Source organism: Candoia aspera, chromosome 18, assembly GCF_035149785.1.
Source record: "Candoia aspera isolate rCanAsp1 chromosome 18, rCanAsp1.hap2, whole genome shotgun sequence".
Lineage (NCBI taxonomy): Eukaryota > Metazoa > Chordata > Lepidosauria > Squamata > Boidae > Candoia > Candoia aspera.
The window spans coordinates 4,442,225-4,456,069 of record NC_086170.1 but is presented as its reverse complement, the minus strand read 5'-3'; the positions used below and the strand labels follow the sequence as shown (position 1 = coordinate 4,456,069).

The following is a 13,845-nucleotide window of genomic DNA, read 5'->3' as shown; positions in this document are numbered from 1 at the left end:
TTTAAACCGGGAATCATTCCTAGCTAATATTTAAAACATAGACCGGCATTGCATCCCAAAATTATTTAGGCATAGAATCTATATTTCAATTTTAGGAGATACCTAAATCTATAGTTCAATTTTATGAGATACCTAAATCAGCATAGATTTTTTGAATAATATGGATTGAATTTCCTGCCATGTACAATTTCATTCAATTTATATTTCTTGACCATTGTCTTTGTTACTCATGTTTAATAGTGATGTTTAGTCTCTTAAAGGGTTTTTTTTTTAATCATATGGCATAGCAGTTTGGTGTTCATGCTGCTTTTTTCTTGCTGGGAAATCCTTGGGAGGTCCAGCAGCCAGATGTGTAGCCTATTGAGCCGTGACAAGTCACGTTGCCCGGGGTGCACCATCAGGAGGCTAGTCTGAATTGCACCGAGTTGGGCTGAGAGGGAGGGACTGGCCCAAGGTCACCCAGCCGGCTTTCGTGCCTAAGGCGGGACTAGAACTCTCCTACCGCACCTGATTGGCTCTTGGGATGAGAGAGAGGGACTGGCCCAAGGTCACCCAGCCGCTTTCATGCCTAAGGCGGGACTAGAACTCACCGCCGCCTGGTTTCTAGCCCAGCACCTTAACCACTAGACCAAACTGGCTCTCAAGTCAAAGTTAAAGTGATATGATATATATATAGATATAGATATTGATATGAATAATTGAAATATTATTCTCATGTGTATATATATATATATATATATATATATATATAATATTCAATTTTTCTTAAGTAATTTGTATTTAGAAAGCTATAAGCTCCATGACATTTTTAAATCCCTGGTTTATTATCTGCATCCAAACCAGTTTCAGCCTCCAAGTAGCAAACTCAACAATTCTCTGAATTTAGGCAATCCACATTTTAGCCCAGCCAAAACGTGGTTTGGTGTGGCTGTGAGCCATAAAATGAGATTAATTGAATACACCCAGAAAATGGGGTTAACTGAAATATAACTAGGTGTGAGCAGAGCCCGGTCTGCCTGGTGCTTTGTTTCCATGCTAGTAATGGATGCCAGTAATGCCCCTTACTGGAAAGCCAGCAATATGGGGGTGCATGGATGTTCTGCAGCCAGGCATGAAGAGAGCATGGTGCAACCAGTGACTTGGTGCTTGATTGACTGATGATTCAGAGGTGTCTGCAGGGGGTGTTCAGAACAGTCAAGATGGTGCACTCAAAGCCCTGTTGTTTTTATGTAGAAATTATGAATACTTCCCCAAAGTTAAGTCTTCCTACAAGTAGCTCCAGTTTAGGAGCCGGGGCAGAATCAGCTGTCCTGAAAGCAAATGGGGTGTCCCCAGTTCTCCAAATCAGTCGACCACCTTAGGCACAAGCTGCCTTGCCCCTTCTGCCCACCTGAGACGGCAGCACCGCAGTGCAACCCACATCACCAAGAGTTCATCTTTCCTGGTGACTTGTGCCAGCAATGCCCAGCGTAAGTCCTTGCCGTTTGCTAGAATCCCTGGAATCGGGTCTCCGGAAGTTTAAAATGGCTCTCTTGCTCATCCAGCAAGAGAAATAATAAACTGTGCTGGATAAGGTGCCAGCATAATTTTTCCTTTCTCCTTCCGGCTGGAGTGGTTTCTCCAGGGAGTCCTCGTTTAGTGACCACAATTGGGACTAGTAACTTGGTTGTTCAGTGAAGTGGCTGCTGAGTGACATCGCGACTGTGCTTGTGATCTTACTTCAGCTTTGCTTCGCAGACCTGCAGAGGTCGTAAACGTGAGGACTGGTTGTAACGTGACTGCGTCATCGCCGTCGTAACTGCAAACAGTCATTAAATGAGGCGGTCACTAAACGAGGACTACCTGTAGACCAAAAAGGAAGGAAGCACAGATGAAAATGGGGGATATATTGGGAAATGACCCAGGAATGGAAGCCAGCAAGCTCCAGTCTTTCTCCCAGCAGCATTCAGCTGCCGGACACCTTCCAGTATGGAAAGGACACCACACCCCCCCGCCCCACAGATGCCCCACCCTGAACCCACCCAAGAGAGACTGGCCCAGGGTCACCCAGCCGGCTTCCACGCCTAAGGCGGGACTAGAACTCTCCTACCACGCCTGATTGGCTCCTGGGCTGAGAGAGAGGGACTGGCCCAGGGTCACCCAGCCGGCTTCATGCCTAAGGCGGGACTAGAACTCTCCTACCACACCTGATTGGCTCTTGGGCTGAGAGAGGGACTGGCCCAAGGTCGCCCAGCCGGCTTCCACGCCTAAGGCGGGACTAGAACTCTCCTACCACACCTGATTGGCTCCTGGGCTGAGAGAGAGGGACTGGCCCAGGGTCACCCAGCCGGCCTTCATGCCTAAGGCAGGACTAGAACGCAGGGACTCCTGGTTTCTGGGCCAGCACCTTTGCCACTACACCAGAGTGTCTCCCAGTTTGTCAAAGAATTCATGCCATGCTGAAAATTGCACCAGCAGTTTTTCCTACGGGTTCTGGCTCAAATCAGGGAAAGAGAACTTGTTTCCAAAACATCTAAAAATGACACAGGTGGAGCATGATGACCCTGCACTTTTCTAATGACCAAGGGTCGTACATAAGGCTGGCTGGTCTTCCACTGTACGCTCCTCTCTCCCGCCATCTGCAGCCTCCCTGGCTTCCCTCCCTTCCATTCAACCTCAAGAGAATTGATCCAATGGACCTGTGCAGACAGGAAGGAAGGAAAGGGAAGGGAAGATGAATAATAGGAAAGCAGGAGAACCAGCCATCTGCAGCCTCCCTGGCTGATAAGCAGTTATAAGGAAGGCACCTGAAAGGAACTCCTTAAGTGGGGAAGATGGGGAGGCTGCAAAAAGAGGAACTCTTTCACAGAGGAACATCAACGTATTGAGAAAAATCAAGGGAAGAAGGATTCCACTTTGTTTCCTTTGGATAAGACTTAGAGGGAGGTCTGGAGAATGTAGATGTCTGCATAAAGCTTGCTTCATTTTAAAATATGCAAGAAGTGATATCTGTGATAGGTCACCCAGAGGCCCCACTTTCTGACCTGCCTCTTCTCTGCAGGCCCTATCCCCCAGGTGCCAGTCACACCAAAGACAACATTCCCTGCACCCAAGACTCCACCCTCTGAAACAGAAGAAACCACGGAGAGCTTCAAGGGAGGTAAAGATGGAATGTGAAATGTTCATTTAAAGATTTTGTGGTCCACTTGGAGGTTGACTGGATGGGAAGCATTGGCCAGAGGTGACATCATTTTTTGGTGGTGTTGACAATCTAGGTGTCTTCTGTCACACTGGCATTCTCTAAACATGCAAAATATGGGACTGAACATATGGAAGTGTCTTCATCAGGTTGAAGTGTGATATATTTGATAGGTCACCCAGACACCCCTCCTTCTGACTTGCTTCTTCTCTTCAGGCCCTACCCCCCAGGTGCCAGTCAGACCAAAGCCAACTTTCCCTGCACCCAAGACTCCACCCTCTGAACCAGAAGAAGCCACGGAGAGCTTCAAGGGAGGTAAAGATGGAATGTGAAATGTTCATTTAAAGATTTTGTGGTCCACTTGGAGGTTGACTGGATGGGAAGCATTGGCCAGAGGTGACATCATTTTTTGGTGGTGTTGACATCCTAGGTGTCTTCTGTCACACTGGCATTCTCTAGACACGCAAAATATGGGACTGAACATATGGAAGTGTCTTCATCAGGTTGAAGTGTGATATATTTGATAGGTCACCCAGACACCCCTCCTTCTGACTTGCTTCTTCTCTTCAGGCCCTACCCCCCAGGTGCCAGTCAGATCAAAGACAACTTTCCCTGCACCCAAGACTCCACCCTCTGAACCAGAAGAAGCCACGGAGAGCTTCAAGGGAGGTAAAGATGGAATGTGAAATGTTCATTTAAAGATTTTGTGGTCCACTTGGAGGTTGACTGGATGGGAAGCATTGGCCAGAGGTGACATCATTTTTTGGTGGTGTTGACATCCTAGGTGTCTTCTGTCACACTGGCATTCTCTAGACACGCAAAATATGGGACTGAACATATGGAAGTGTCTTCATCAGGTTGAAGTGTGATATATTTGATAGGTCACCCAGACACCCCTCCTTCTGACTTGCTTCTTCTCTTCAGGCCCTACCCCCCAGGTGCCAGTCACACCAAAGACAACTTTCCCTGCACCCAAGACTCCACCCTCTGAACCAGAAGAAATCACGGGGAGCTTCAAGGGAGGTAAAGATGGAATGTGAAATGTTCATTTAAAGATTTTGTGGTCCACTTGGAGGTTGACTGGATGGGAAGCATTGGCCAGAGGTGACATCATTTTTTGGTGGTGTTGACATCCTAGGTGTCTTCTGTCACACTGGCATTCTCTAAACATGCAAAATATGGGACTGAACATATGGAAGTGTCTTCATCAGGTTGAAGTGTGATATATTTGATAGGTCACCCAGACACCCCTCCTTCTGACTTGCTTCTTCTCTTCAGGCCCTACCCCCCAGGTGCCAGTCACACCAAAGACAACATTCCCTGCACCCAAGACTCCACCCTCTGAACCAGAAGAAATCACGGAGAGCTTCAAGGGAGGTAAAGATGGAATGTGAAATGTTCATTTAAAGATTTTGTGGTCCACTTGGAGGTTGACTGGATGGGAAGCATTGGCCAGAGGTGACATCATTTTTTGGTGGTGTTGACATCCTAGGTGTCTTCTGTCACACTGGCATTCTCTAAACACGCAAAATATGGGACTGAACATATGGAAGTATCTTCATCAGGTTGAAGTGTGATATATTTGATAGGTCACCCAGACACCCCTCCTTCTGACTTGCTTCTTCTCTTCAGGCCCTACCCCCCAGGTGCCAGTCAGGCCAAAGCCAACTTTCCCTGCACCCAAGACTCCACCCTCTGAACCAGAAGAAACCACAGAGAGCTTCAAGGGAGGTAAACATGGAATCAGAAATGTTCAATCAAGGCTTGTGTGGTCCTCTTGGAGGTTGACTTGATGGGAAGCACTGGCCAGAGAAGTGTCTTCATCAAGTTGGAGTGATATTTTTGATAGCTCACCTTCAAGCCCCCACTTTCTGACCTGCAGAGAGGGCATGTTATGGACCCCATCAGTTAAAGGACTCTGGTTGGCGGGGTCCAGGAAGTGAGCCTCCTCTGCAGTGGCACCTGCCCTTTCAAACATTCTGCCCCTAGAGGTCAGGCTAGCCCCACCCCTCCTGACGTTCTGGAGGAATCTGAAGACCTGGCTCTGCCGCCATGCTTGGGGTGGGGAGGGGGATAGTCATTCTTGGGGATGGCTGGCCCCTTAGAGTGCTCCCCCTGTATTTACGATCTTTTGTAGACATCTGGATTTCTATCTTCTATTTTCATTTTTATATTGTACTGTATTATATTATGTTTTATTAAGACTGCTGTTTTTAATTTTTAGCTGCCTAATGTATTGTAAACCGCTCAGAGTCCCTCTTCAGGGGGAGATGGGTGGCAGTATAAATTTGAGAGATAAATAAAATAAATAAATAAATAATTTGTGTGCAATAGGTATTATACTAAGATCTGTTGATAAATTTCAACTGATGGCTGAAAATCAATTTTAAATTTTACCGTGAGCCTGGAGTTATGGACAACTCACAGCTAAAACGATTGCCAATTCATGCAAATCACCGATCAACACTATTAACGCTAACTAGCATTACATTATAATTGATACCAACCCTTTGCTAAAACATCCCCTTTGTTGTACCATGTCTAACAGATCTTATACTTTCAGAGCTTGACTCTTATTTTCCTTCCAGGACTGGACAAAGCATCCTTCTTTCTCATTTCCATAAACAAACTCTCCCAATTTTTGAACATCAAATCTGGTGCTTCTCTCCCTGTGCCAAGTGCTGTCCTGTCAATCCATAACTGAATTTGAGAATCATACATTAACAGTCATCCTTCGGTTGCTGCTGAGTCCCTCACTAAGACAACTAGGATACTGTATGAAAGTTGCATACCTAGTAACTTTTTGACAATTACCTTGTCAAAAATGGGTTGCAGCCAGATTAATCATCCTGCTGACGTGACTGGCTTGTAGCTGTATTACCGGTATTAATTTCTGTTTTATCAGAGAATAATGGAGGATCTGGACCTGAAACGGAGCCCTCTCCAACGCCTGATTCTGAACAAGGCAAATGTCCCCAGGGATCAAATAAAGGTATGGTCCTAAGCTGCTTCTTCCTACCCTTCCAGCATCAGGCAGGGGGTATAAGAAAGCTTTTGTGGCTATTTAAGGCAATAATCTGCCAAAAATAAACGCCGGAAGTCATTGAGCAAAACATGGACCTTTCAGCACCACGAACAGCAACAAGGCCCAGCTAGCTTCCCTTTCCCTGGTGAACAGCAGCCACCGAGAAAGTTTTCTAATGGAAGATTTTTTTTTAAGAGGGTATTGGAGAAAGTTGTGAACTAAGAAAAGAGATATTAAAAGAAGCAGATATAGGGGAGATTCATGTTTAAAATAGGACAAGTCCCTGAAAAAAGGCACATTGGAGAAATAAGTTACTTCCAGAAGCTTTCCATATTAGGAGGAGCTGTCAATACACACACACACACACATGCATGCCCCCTGGAAGAAATTAATATTTTCTAATTGGTAATAGTAGAGTGAAATATTTCCTGAGCAGCATATCTGCAGAATCGTTTTGGAACTGAGGAGCTGAGTGTGCCCCCCACCCAGCCAAATGATCTCACGGGAGTCTTTCCATTTGCCAGAAGATGACAATAACCCTGACCTTGCTTTGCTCCCATCTCTATAAAAGATTATGATGATCAGCTTGAACATGAAGAAGAGGAGGAGGAAGGCATCACCTCCCCTTCCCCCACCCCTGACTCTGAGCAGATTCTCACCCAAGGTCCTCAGAAAGGTAGGAATTGTGCTCCAGACAAAAAAAAGACACTCGTTGGCTGTTGCACCAACAAAGATGGGCGGCACCAAAGACTTCCAGCACCAGACTTGGTTTTCTTTTCCTGCAGAAGGTCCATCCACCCCAGGATTTCAGCCCATCACTCCTCAAACCCTAATCCCCACCCCTGAACAACAAGAGACATCTCCAGTTTCTGAGCAAGCTATGCAGGTGTTCCTAAATGTAACCAGGATTTGCCCCTCAGCTCTTCCCAGTCTGCTGCACTTCCATGCCTTTGGTCTTCCTAGAAGACCTGCTAAGGATCAGCCTCAGGACACAGTATGGTCTCCAGCCCAAGGGGAGGCTGAACGTTGCCCCCATCAATTAGTAATATTTGATGCCTTTCAGGACCTTTAAGCTACAAATCTACAGTAATTCCCTGGTGACTGAGCCTTCTCACCACAAAAATCTTGGCTTGGATGTTCCCTATAGCCAAGTGGAGAATTTTTCATCATCTCTCCCTGCTTTGTCCTGCTCTCCTTTTAGTGTGTTATACTCGCTGGTTTAACCAAGATGATCCTGAGGACAGTGGAGATTACGAACTCACGGCTGCCATCCTCTACAGAAATCCCAGCGAAATGTGCTCGTTGCCAAAGGCAATCGAAGTGCAGGCTGTGGATGGAACTCCAGCATCTGAAACCAGGCAGAAATTCGCTGTGTGAGTTTTCGAGATTCGGTGGGATGGTTTCAGGAAGGGGGGAAACCATTTTACTGCAGACCAGTTTACAGCATGAATTTAGCAGTAAACCTAGCAATCCACAATTCAGACTGTCTTCAAAGAAATGTCTAGATGGGATGACCTCCACTGTGTTTCTTGATCCTACCTGGACATTCAACCAAGGCTGTGGATTGAGCTACAATCTTGCCACTATATTTTATTTTCCCAGCAAAGGGGACCTACTTCCGGAATTGCCAACCCTTCAGTTTACACGGTGTCATTTGTTCTTTCCTCTGGGCAGGAACAAAGCAAAGATTGGCTTCATTTGCCTCAACATCATGCAAGGGAAAGGATGCCATTGCCGTGACTATCGTGTGCGATTCTTGTGCCCGCAAGCCTTCTGTTCTGGTAAGTGCATTTGTCTTTCGGCTTTAGGTCCTCGGTGATTTTAATGTCCTGGGTTTAATCTTTTTGCTGACTTCCTGTTGAGGAGCAAATATGAAGAAAATATGCAGCAACCACTAGTAAAATATGAACGTACCCCAGGAAAACAGGAAAGGGTGAGAAAGAAACTCAAGATTGCCTGCCTTGATTCACTTTGGTATAACATGGATGGGGAAATTCTGCCAGGCTTTCAAGATTAATATCAGCCCTTTAAAACAGGCCAGGTCAAGAAACAGACACCACAAGAAATCCTAGAATTTATTTATTTTTATTTATTTATTTATTTTTCAAATTTCTATTACCGCCCATCTCCCCCAATACTATTATATTGATCTAGGCTATAACAACATGATCTTGAAAGCTTTGTAATGTTTCTTCTTCCCTTCCTCTTGTTCCAAAGAGCATCAAGGTGGGGTTGAGTCTCTTTCCCACACTTTCCTGTTTTCTGGGGTTGAGCTCATGTCTTGCTAATTATTGCCGCATATTTGCTTCAAGGCCACCTCCTTATTCCTTTACATTTCCTATAATTCAGTTGTGAATAATCTTATTGGAGACAAGACCTGCATTCACCCTTGCCTGACGTCCTGAAGACTGTCTTCAACATAGGGGTGTGGCCAATGAAATGGGCGGACCCCAAGCCAAAAGTGGGTGGGGCCAGAGCAAAAAAAAAAAAACCACTGGTTACAGTATATATATTTATAAATATAAACGGATGAATATATAAAATAAATATTAGAAATGAAAAAACTAAAAAGACGATTTTGGGGATTCCTCTTTCTGTAGATGGCCAAGAGATCATCACTCCTCCTGTCCTGGCTTCCACCTTGGAGCAAGTTCAGAGTACCTCAGAGGTTCCTGTGAAAGGTACACAATGACCACAGTAATTGTTCAGTGTATTATCCAACTGTTAAGGTTCCTATTCACAAGTTGGATAGTCCTCTGGGGAAAGATCCTGGAAACACATTTTCCACCCTATTGGTAACAGGAACGATAGGTGAAAAAAACAACCAACTGAGGTTACTGCAAAGGGAACCCTGAGCATGCTCCAGATAAAGCATGAAAATTATGCTGTTTAGGTTTCCACATTCACTCCAGAGTGGAGTGAATGGAGGAAACCATCCCCTTTTTTGAGATCAGGCACAGACAGATGGATTGTATCCAGTTTGGGTGGGCCAAAGCCAGAAGCGTGAGCAGATCTCTTCAAAAGTTGAGCCACCCCATAGTTCTTACTGGCCAGGTTCTACGTGCCACATATTATGGACCAGGAAGTTGACTTGTGTCAGAAGAAAAGAAGACCTGAAAGCTTGTTCTCCTATAAAGGCTTCATTCTTCACCATCAGATCTGGCATATCTTTTCCACAGGTGGTCGAGACCAAATGTCTCCAGGACCAAACCCAACCATAGGACAAGCCCAGAGCACTCCACAGAGCACAGTGCAAGGTTGGCCACCCTGACAGGAATAATGGCATGAGATGCAGGTCGTCACATTAATGAGGGATGTTTAGTTTTGATTCTGGTTGACGTTCAGCTCAAGGTGAGAGCAGGAAGACCAGAGATGTGGTGGACTCCTTTTATGGATGAATTCAAACGGAGGCTAGATGGCTGCCTCTCGTTGTTGTTGTTTATTCGTTCAGTCACTTCCGACTCTTCATGACTTCGTGGACCGGCCCACGCCAGAGCTTCCTGTCGGTCGTCAACACCCCCGGCTCCCCCAGGGATGAGTCCGTCACCTCTCGAATGTCATCCGTCCACCTTGCCCTTGGTCGGCCCCTCTTCCTTTTGCCCTCCACTCTCCCCAGCATCAGCATCTTCTCCAGGGTGTCCTGTCTTCTCATGATGTGGCCAAAGTATTTCAGTTTTGCCTTTATTACCATTCCCTCCAGTGAGCAGTCTGGCTTTATTTCCTGGAGGATGGACTGGTTTGATCTTCTTGCAGTCCAAGGACTCTCAGGATTTTCCTCCAACACCACAGTTCAAAAGCATCGATCTTCCTTCGCTCAGCCTTCCTTATGGTCCAGCTCTCGCAGCCATATGTTACTACGGGGAACACCATTGCTTTAACCATGCGGACCTTTGTTGTCAGCGTGACGTCTCTGGCCTTAACTATTTTATCGAGATTTGTCATTGCTCTTCTCCCAAGGATTAAGCATTTTCTGATTTCCTGACTGCAGTCAGCATCTGCAGTAATCTTCGCACCTAGGAATACAAAGTCTTTCACTGCCTCTACATTTTCTCCCTCTATTTGCCAGTTATCAATCAAGCTGGTTGCCATAATCTTGGTTTTTTTGAGGTTTAGCTGCAAGCCAGCTTTTGCACTTTCTTCTTTCTCCTTCATCATAAGGCTCCTCAGTTCCTCTTCACTTTCAGCCATCAAAGTGGTATCATCTGCATATCTGAGATTGTTAATGTTTCTTCCAGTGATTTTAACTCCAGCCTTGGATTCCTCAAGCCCAGCATGTCGCATGATGTGTTCTGCGTACAAGTTGAATAGGTAGGGTGAGAGTACGCAGCCCTGCCGTACTCCTTTCCCAATCTTAAACCAGTCCACCGTTCCTTGCTAGGGCCCCTCAACTGTTACTGAAGAATACCTCTCCTCTGGAGGATCTATCTTTGGAATGTACACCTTATCTATGGTTTCTTTTCTTCTTTCTTTCTTTCTTTCTTTCTTTCTTTTCTTTTTTATTTATTTATTGATTGATTGATTGATCAAATTTAGCCACCGCTCATCTCCCCCAAAAGAGGGACTCTGGGCAGTTTACAATAAAATCAAGCGCAAAATATAAACATTAAAATCTCATAAAACAGTTATAAAAAAATACAGAATCCAAGAAAGGTATAAAATCCAGGCTGGTGGGAGGGACTCTAGGGTGCGAGCTTGCTTGCTTTCTCCTTCCTTCCTTCCTTCCTTCCTTCCTTCCTTCCTTCCTCTTTCTTTCCTTCCTTCCTTCCTTCCTTCCTTCCTTCCTCTTTCTTCCTTCCTTCCTTCCTTTCTTTCTTCCTTCCTTCCTCTTTCTTCCTTCCTTCCTTCCTTCCTTCCTTTCTTTCTTCCTTCCTTCCTTCCTTCCTTCCTCTTTCTTCCTTCCTTCCTTCCTTCCTTCCTCTTTCTTTCTTTCTTTCTTTCTTTTCCTTCCTTCCTTCCTTCCTTCCTTCCTTCCTTTCTTTCTTCTTTCTGCATAGCTATCTATCAAGGCCTGTGAGAAAGGAAGAGTAAGAAAGCCAGCAAAACTCTTCAAGGAAATAAAACATAGTTTCAGAGCCATAATAAAAGTGCAAATGTTTCTAATATGTGACTACTAAATCTAAAATATATGACTATGAAATATATTTGTATTCAAGTTCTATATATGTAAAATCTTCTATCACATGTTTGCTCATGCAGTTCTGGATGTACCCTAGTTTTCCTTCAGTGCCATCGGGCTTCAAGATGTTTAGAGCTAAACAGCGTTTTGAAGTTGGGCAGAGAAGTCTTATCCACTGACCTACTCAGAATGGGGGACGTCCCACCTCAGTTTCAGCATAAGAACAAGGACAGAGCAACCAAGTCCAGATTAGTTGCAGTGAGCCAGCAGGCTTATCAGAGGGATGGGTCACCTTTTATTGATTTGAAGCATCAGGTTTCCGCTTTTCCACCAAAGAGACCTCCACGTGGTGTCTCAGCACGCAAAAGTCAGAACGCAGAAGGAGCAAGGCAGATGGAGGGAAGAAGCTAAAATTAAAATTAAATCCTCAGAATGAATATCGGGAAAGAGTCTGGTGGAGCTGATTGTTAGGACTGCTGAGATGTATGGAGGAAAATGGAATGACTTAAATCCTAATATCTGTGATTTTTGTCCTTAAGGGGGTGACCAGAAAGACGAAAATGTGAAGAAAAGTTCACCATGAAGATGGCAACCGATCTCCATCACCCACTAGCCAAAGATCCGGGCTTCTGGTTCTCTTTGGAAGAAATGAATGACCTATTAGCTCTGTTATTGCCAGCTGATAATACAATAATAATAATATAATAAAGCATAGAATGAATGTAGTCTCAAAGATGGTCTTTGGGGCCCAGTTCTCTCATTTGCACACTGAATCTCAGGCTTAAACAGATTAGAGTGAACTAGTTTTCTGAGTTGGCACAACACGAGCTAACCAAATGGAGTGGTTCACAGACAGGCTAAGCCACAGAGAAACCATGTTTAAAATTAACCAAGTCTAGCATGCTCTGCTAATGTGGCCCCTGGATTCTAACTGACCTCATTAAATGGGTTGTATGAGTAGAGCAACACAAATGGAAGGGAACATAAAGGTCGTCTGCTGTACTTAATTCCAGATGGATACATAAATATATTTCTACAGCATTCCTGATCGATGAACTGAAGTTGCAATACGGGCCCAAACAGCACTTTAATCACCTTATGGGCAGCTTCCCCAGACTGGAACCCCTACAGCACCCATCATCCCCATGTCCCAGTATGATGGGACTTCAGATTCCCAAAGTCAGGCTTGATACCACTTGGGAAAGAGATGAATGCTCGTCGCTTCTTCAGGATGCAGGGACTTGGGTAGGACGTGCGATAAGCTGGGGCCAGTCATGGTTTAACTTTCTGTTGATTTTGTTTTATACTGGTTGTTATGAGCCAGTGTGTGTGGAATAAATAAATATGGGTAGGAATCCCACCCCAGAAGACTTTTCCATGCAGGCCTGCCTCTGCTTTGGTGCATGAATCATTTGGAAAAATTCTTGGACCAAGTCAGGGCCGCTCGGTGCTATTTCGATGTCCTGCGGCCAATTAAAGTTAGAATCCCAAACATCAAGGAACTGTGAGATTACAACTTAATGTTACAACAGTTGAAAGTCTTTGCTGTTTTTTTCCAGGCTGCACCACCATCATGCACCTATTTTTTCTGCCTCTTTGTCACCAGTGCTTGGCTGTGGGGAGGGGGGAAAATATTTCTGTTTTGCCAGGTCATTTTTTCCGAAAATACAGCTCTTGGTTTTAATTCCTTTTGGATTAAATATCAGTACAATGCACGTTTGCTTTTTGAGAAGCCATAATTGTGTGTATTTGCCCCCTCCATGTGTCACCTTCCAGATCGTGTAGATGTTTGACCAAAATAGCGCATAAATGTGTTTTTGGGGTTAAATCTATCATCATATCGTGTTAAATTAGCCAAAATTTTATTAAATTAAATTAAATACAATTCCCCCCTTCCAGGGAAACTGTCCACATTCTTTTGGACATTTGATAAAGGTGACGATCAGACGCCATCCCCCTGCATTTTATTTGGAACAATGGTTTGGTTTCTAAACCCGCAGCCAGGTGCACGCCTTAGGGTTGTTTCGTTTACTGAAATAAACCAGGACAAAGAAAGAGCAAATGCAACCCATTTGTGTTTTAATAACCGAAGCAAGTTTCACAATGGGACAAAAAGCTCCCTCTTAAAAATCATTGTCAGCCCCAGGACTGTGCGCTCTCAGAAAGTCACTGGCAGCCAATTCAGAGCATGGCCAAGAAATCTACAAATAAATGCCAGGATCCTCCTGGCTCACCCCTGGCTCTCTGCCCATCCCAGGGGTCTTCCTGAAGGATCTCAGATTCCCATCCAGCCAATCCGCTGCCTTCTCTCTGCACACAGACCAAGATGCAGAGGTGATGTCACAATGGCTGTATATCCAGAGGGGCTGAAAGATTCCCGGGGGCAGAGTTTCTCGGCCTCTGGGGATGGCAGGGGGCACCAGCGGACTCTGGAGAAGCAGCGGGCAAAGCTGGCAGGCGAGTGGGCATCACGTTGGCCCAGACTGATGGGGCCAGAGTAGAGCGACATTTCCTTCTGAACCCTTT

General features: G+C 45.1%; 1 protein-coding gene across 1 annotated transcript; it reads left to right on the top strand.

Annotated features, from left to right (window-relative positions):
- Positions 1 to 1,906: 1,906 nt before the first annotated feature.
- Positions 1,907 to 9,474, top strand: LOC134507175 (proteoglycan 4-like). The gene is made up of 13 exons (XM_063317667.1): positions 1,907 to 1,966; positions 2,998 to 3,139; positions 3,395 to 3,493; positions 3,749 to 3,847; positions 4,103 to 4,201; positions 4,457 to 4,555; positions 4,811 to 4,909; positions 6,084 to 6,170; positions 6,775 to 6,879; positions 7,405 to 7,576; positions 7,878 to 7,984; positions 8,804 to 8,884; positions 9,383 to 9,474. Exons 1-13 carry the CDS (start codon positions 1,907 to 1,909, stop codon positions 9,472 to 9,474), a joined length of 1,341 nt encoding a protein of 446 aa, XP_063173737.1.
- Positions 9,475 to 13,845: the final 4,371 nt, after the last annotated feature.